The following is a 6,264-nucleotide window of genomic DNA, read 5'->3' as shown; positions in this document are numbered from 1 at the left end:
CAGCTGGGTGGGGGGGAGGGGGGGCGCCGGCTGCGCCGGGGGCACCTTCAGGCTCTCCGGGGCCGGCGTCGCGCTGGGGACGGAGGCCAGGGCCACCGAGGAGGAGGAGGAGGAGGAGGAGGAGGATGAAGAGGAGGAGGAGGAGGAGGAAGAGCAGGAGGAGAGGTTCTGCGAGCGGGAGGAGGAGACGTACTCATCTGGAAGGGAAACACCAGGTCAGGCGTTAGCGCCAGCACGCAACGCTACCCCTCGGTTCACTTTTATTAAAAGAAATAAAATTATCATTATAATACTCTTTCTGCGATATTCGTACTTCGGTAATTTGCCCACATGGGGCTTTTCTTTCCCCCTCTTCCCTCGGAGGACTCCCACCCTCTACCGCCCCAACGCCGCCGCGCTTTGCCCCGATTCAGACTTTGGCCGCTGCGATGTTTAAGACAGATGTTTAAGAGGCTGCAGTGAGTACCGCTCACTCCTCTTTTCAACGGTTTTTCCCCCAAAATCCCCCCTCCCCGGCCACTATCCCGCCTGAGCTCCCAAGAGGAGGAAAACCTCCCCAGACTGCGGCTGTGGGTGTAAAAGGGGGACGCGCGACCGGAATTACGCGTCTCCCACCTGGTTTCTCCTTCGCCAACTGCTTGTCGAGGGCCAACATGGTCTTCTCTTCCTGTATGAACATGCGGTCGATCATCACCATCTCCGCCGAAGGGCTGACTCTCTGAGGAGGAGGAAGAGGAGGGAAGGAGGAGGAGGAGGAGGAAAGGAGGAGGAAGAGGAGGAGGAAGAGGAGACGGAGAACAGGAGGAGGAGGAGGAGGAGAAGAAGGAGGAGGAGGAGGAGGAAGAGGAGGAGGAGGAGGAAGAGGAAGAGAGGAGAGGAAGAACAAGAAGAGAAGGAGAAGGAGAAGGAGAAGGAGAAGGAGAAGGAGAAGGAGAAGGAGAAGGAGAAGGAGAAGGAGAAGGAGAAGGAGAAGGAGAAGGAGAAGGAGAAGGAGAAGGAGAAGGAGAAGGAGAAGGAGAAGGAGAAGGAGAAGGAGAAGGAGAAGGAGAAGGAGAAGGAGAAGGAGAAGGAGAAGGAGAAGGAGAAGGAGAAGGAGAAGGAGAAGGAGAAGGAGAAGGAGAAGGAGAAGGAGAAGGAGAAGGAGAAGGAGAAGGAGAAGGAGAAGGAGAAGGAGAAGGAGAAGGAGAAGGAGAAGGAGAAGGAGAAGGAGAAGGAGAAGGAGAAGGAGAAGGAGAAGGAGAAGGAGAAGGAGAAGGAGAAGGAGAAGGAGAAGGAGAAGGAGAAGGAGAAGGAGAAGGAGAAGGAGAAGGAGAAGGAGAAGGAGAAGGAGAAGGAGAAGGAGAAGGAGAAGGAGAAGGAGAAGGAGAAGGAGAAGGAGAAGGAGAAGGAGAAGGAGAAGGAGAAGGAGAAGGAGAAGGAGAAGGAGAAGGAGAAGGAGAAGGAGAAGGAGAAGGAGAAGGAGAAGGAGAAGGAGAAGGAGAAGGAGAAGGAGAAGGAGAAGGAGAAGGAGAAGGAGAAGGAGAAGGAGAAGGAGAAGGAGAAGGAGAAGGAGAAGGAGAAGGAGAAGGAGAAGGAGAAGGAGAAGGAGAAGGAGAAGGAGAAGGAGAAGGAGAAGGAGAAGGAGAAGGAGAAGGAGAAGGAGAAGGAGAAGGAGAAGGAGAAGGAGAAGGAGAAGGAGAAGGAGAAGGAGAAGGAGAAGGAGAAGGAGAAGGAGAAGGAGAAGGAGAAGGAGAAGGAGAAGGAGAAGGAGAAGGAGAAGGAGAAGGAGAAGGAGAAGGAGAAGGAGAAGGAGAAGGAGAAGGAGAAGGAGAAGGAGAAGGAGAAGGAGAAGCGTTTCAGCCGCTGCGTCGACACCACCTCGAACTCCTCGTCCACTGCGAGGGAGAGGAGGGTGGGGAGAAAAGAGAGAGTCTGTGTCACACACACGGGGTGGGGGGACACACACACACACACGGCGGCAACGGATCCGTAGTTTTGTCAGCGGAGTCGGGGAGGCCCCCGAATGAGCGTTAATTTGGAATCGCTGCGATGGTTTTTATCGTTTCGCAAAAAATGCGGAAAGAGCGCGACGAAGCTTTGGGCCACTCCAGCTCAGAAACCCGGGAAAACCGCACATCTTGGGAACTTATGTTTTTCCTAGAGACGGCGGCGCTCTGGTTTTATTGTGGGGCTAAAAAACTCCTTTTTTTTTTTTTGGTTCAAAGCCCTCTGAGGCTCGCGGGGGGCTGCGGGGGGGAGGACTCACCCTTGCGGTAGTCCTGGGCGGAGGGCAGCATCCCCTGGTAGACGTGGTAGGGCAGGAGGCGCTGCAAAGCGTCGTCGAAGGAACGGAACGACGTCTTGTAGTCGGGATGCAGCACCGCGCCCTGGTGCTTGTGCAGCTGCTCCAGGAAACTGGAGGGAAGGAGAAGAAAGGGGGGGTGTGGGGTGTGTGGGGGTGTGTGTGTGTGTTTGCCAAGCAAAATTCCCCGTTTCCAGCGCGAACGGTAAATACAGGCCGGAAAAGGAGGGTTTGAGTTTCGGCGAGGCACTCACCAAGCTTCCTTGCTGGGTTGTAGCGTCGGGGCTTTCTTCAGAGCCAGTTTGCTGTCGTACTGGTGGGGAAATGAGAGGAGAGAGGGGTGAGAAGGGAGAGAAAGGAGAGAAAGAGTTTGCCAAGCAAAATTCCCCGTTTCCAGCGCGAACGGTAAATACAGGCCGGAAAAGGAGGGTTTGAGTTTCGGCGAGGCACTCACCAAGCTTCCTTGCTGGGTTGTAGCGTCGGGGCTTTCTTCAGAGCCAGTTTGCTGTCGTACTGGTGGGGAAATGAGAGGAGAGAGGGGTGAGAAGGGAGAGAAAGGAGAGAAAGAAGGGGGAGAGAAAGAAGGGGGAGAGAAAGAAGGGGAGAGAAAGAAGGGGAGAGAAAGAAGGGGGAGAGAAAGAAGGGGGAGAGAAAGAAGGAGAGAAGGGAGCCAGCCCGCGCACGGAGAGAGGGGGAAATTCCCCCTCTTGGGAGGGAACGGAGACGCGGGAGGGAAACGGCGGCGACGGCGGAGAGAAGACAAACGGAGGGCAGGGTCTGTGCGCCGCGAGCTCACCAGCGGCTGGCCTTGCACGGGGCCCGAGGGCACGAGCTGCGGTAATCCTTTCCCCACCACCTGGATCTGCAGGGGACCCTTGGCCAGGTTCAGGCCCGAGACGGAACTGATCACGCCGGGCTTCGTCTGGGGAAGAGACGGCACCGAACGGCTCGAATGGAACAGCCCCGAGTGCAAGACGTGTTTCTGCACAAGTTTACGACGTGTTTTTGCACAGAACCAGAATTACTCTAGTCAGCACTTCCAGAAATCCACACCGACTACACTGACGCGCCACTACATCGGCGGCAAGCAATCGATTCTCCTGAAGAAGAGGAACAAAAGTCCCTCCTTCTCCCAGAGTTTCAGTGATGGATCATTTTGTATCACCTTTAGAGCTTCGCAGCGCTTTAAAAGTGGGGAAAAAAGAACTTCTGGGAACAAATTCTTCCTTTTTGATAAAACGGAGGGGAACGCCGACAGATTTGTTTACTCTCAAGGTGGAAAACTCTGAAATAAAACGGCAAAATCACGGAAAAGCTCTTCCTCACCTGAACCGGCTGCTGTACGGCCAGAGGCGTTCCCGACTTCCCCTGGGCTGCAGCCCCTTTCCCGGCCGAAATCGGCGTGGAAACGCCGGAGAAGGTTTTACTCTCCGCAGGAACCGGGGCGGTAATACCTGGCAAACGGAAACCAGAGGGAAAGGTTCGTTTTTTAAGTTCAAGCTTAGGTGATAAACAACGACCGCCCGGATTGCCCCGGCACGTCTCATCCCCACGGAGCGAGCTTTATCTGAAAAACCGAGCGCGAAAAGAAGGGGGAGAGAAAGAAGGGGGAGAGAAAGAAGGGGAGAGGAAGAAGGGGGAGAGAAAGAAGGGGGAGAGAAAGAAGGGGGAGAGAAAGAAGGAGAGAAGGGAGCCAGCCCGCGCACGGAGAGAGGGGGAAATTCCCCCTCTTGGGAGGGAACGGAGACGCGGGAGGGAAACGGCGGCGACGGTGGAGAGAAGACAAACGGAGGGCAGGGTCTGAGCGCCGCGAGCTCACCAGCGGCTGGCCTTGCACGGGGCCCGAGGGCACGAGCTGCGGTAATCCTTTCCCCACCACCTGGATCTGCAGGGGACCCTTGGCCAGGTTCAGGCCCGAGACGGAACTGATCACGCCGGGCTTCGTCTGGGGAAGAGACGGCACCGAACGGCTCGAATGGAACAGCCCCGAGTGCAAGACGTGTTTCTGCACAAGTTTACGACGTGTTTTTGCACAGAACCAGAATTACTCTAGTCAGCACTTCCAGAAATCCACACCGACTACACTGACGCGCCACTACATCGGCGGCAAGCAATCGATTCTCCTGAAGAAGAGGAACAAAAGTCCCTCCTTCTCCCAGAGTTTCAGTGATGGATCATTTTGTATCACCTTTAGAGCTTCGCAGCGCTTTAAAAGTGGGGAAAAAAGAACTTCTGGGAACAAATTCTTCCTTTTTGATAAAACGGAGGGGAACGCCGACAGATTTGTTTACTCTCAAGGTGGAAAACTCTGAAATAAAACGGCAAAATCACGGAAAAGCTCTTCCTCACCTGAACCGGCTGCTGTACGGCCAGAGGCGTTCCCGACTTCCCCTGGGCTGCAGCCCCTTTCCCGGCCGAAATCGGCGTGGAAACGCCGGAGAAGGTTTTACTCTCCGCAGGAACCGGGGCGGTAATACCTGGCAAACGGAAACCAGAGGGAAAGGTTCGTTTTTTAAGTTCAAGCTTAGGTGATAAACAACGACCTCCCGGATTCTCCCGGCACGTCTCATCCCCACGGAGCGAGCTTTATCTGAAAAACCGAGCGCGAAGGAGCAGCGGAGTTTGCCGTGGGGACAGCCTGCACCCCACCGCCTTCGCCTCGCGCGCCGACAGCGCCCCACTTCTCCCAAAACAAGGGCGCCGGCACGCTCCTCTACCACGATGCTCCTTTGCCGGGATGCCCGTGCACCGGGATGCTCACGTGCCGGGATCCTCGCGGTTTGGGATGCCCATGAGTTGAGACGCCCGTGATTTGGGATCCTCGTGGTTTGGGATGGACTTGTGCCAGGATCCTCGTGGTTTGGGATACCCGTGGTTTGGGATCCTCGTGGTTTGGGATGCCCTTGTGCCGGGACGCCCATCGTTTGGGATGCCCGTGGTTTGGGATGCCCATATGCCAGGACACCCATCGTTTGGGATGCCCGTGGTTTGGGATGGCCTTCTGCCGGGATCCTCATGGTTTGGGATGCCCATAGTTTGGGATCATCATGGTTTGGGATACGTGTATGCCATGACACCCATCGTTTGGGATCCTCATGGTTTGGGATACCCGTGTGCCGGGATCCTCGCGGTTTGGGATGCCCATGTGTTGGGATCCTCATGGTTTGGGACGCCCTTGTGTTGGGATCCTCTTGGTTTAGGATGCCCGTGTGCCAGGACACCCGTGATTTGGGATGCCCGTGTGCTGGGATGGTCGTGGTTTGGGATACCCGTACACCAGGACACCCATCGTTTGGGACACCCATGGTTTGGGATGCCCGTGGTTTGGGATCCTTGTGGTTTGGGATGCCCGTATGCCAGGACACCCATTGTTTGGGATGCCCGTGGTTTGGGATGGCCTTCTGCCGGGATCCTCGCGGTTTGGGATGCCCATAGTTTGGGATCCTCGTGGTTTGGGATACCCGTATGCCACCACACCCATCGTTTGGGATCCTCGTGGTTTGGGATGTCCTTGTGCCGGGACGCCCATCGTTTGGGACGCCTGTGATTTGGGATGCCCGTGGTTTTGGGATCCTCACGGTTTAGGGGTGCCCACGTCCCGGCACGCCCACATTCCGGGATGCCCTCCCGTGTTTTTCCCCGCCCGAGAGTGGGAGCCGTGGGCACGAACCTGCGGTGGAAGGCGGGAGGGCGGCGGGCGCGTGGCTGTGCGCGGGGGCCGGCGTGGTGGTCACCGTCACCGGCTGTCCCTGGCCGCTCACCAGGACGGAGGAGGACGGGCTGCTGAACTGGGTGAGCGCGGGGGAAGCCTGGCTGGTGGCAGGCTGCTGCTTGGTTTGCAGGATGATCCCCTGGGGCACCTGCGGGGGATTAAAAACAACAACAACAACCACAAAAAAACAACCCAGAAGTTGAAAACGGGCCCCAAACCCATCGCTTCGGCACCGGCGAGCGCTGAGAGGTTCGGCAGCAACGCGGGAGGA

General features: G+C 56.6%; 1 protein-coding gene across 1 annotated transcript in view; it reads right to left on the bottom strand.

The window, feature by feature from the left end:
• The window catches only part of GLTSCR1 (glioma tumor suppressor candidate region gene 1), a 38,691-nt gene that overhangs the window by 1,281 nt on the left and 31,146 nt on the right, over window positions 1-6,264 (bottom strand). Inside the window, 9 exon segments of the mRNA XM_009887088.1 lie at window positions 9-87; window positions 90-128; window positions 605-792; window positions 1,824-1,874; window positions 2,246-2,394; window positions 2,736-2,794; window positions 4,101-4,226; window positions 4,631-4,758; window positions 5,952-6,141. Of these exon segments, the coding sequence (XP_009885390.1) occupies window positions 9-87; window positions 90-128; window positions 605-792; window positions 1,824-1,874; window positions 2,246-2,394; window positions 2,736-2,794; window positions 4,101-4,226; window positions 4,631-4,758; window positions 5,952-6,141 (1,009 nt within the window).

Source organism: Charadrius vociferus, unplaced genomic scaffold (genome assembly GCF_000708025.1).
Source record: "Charadrius vociferus isolate BGI_N301 unplaced genomic scaffold, ASM70802v2 scaffold1736, whole genome shotgun sequence".
NCBI lineage: Eukaryota > Metazoa > Chordata > Aves > Charadriiformes > Charadriidae > Charadrius > Charadrius vociferus.
The sequence above is the reverse complement of the archived record's forward strand: the minus strand, read 5'-3'. Positions and strand labels throughout refer to the sequence as shown.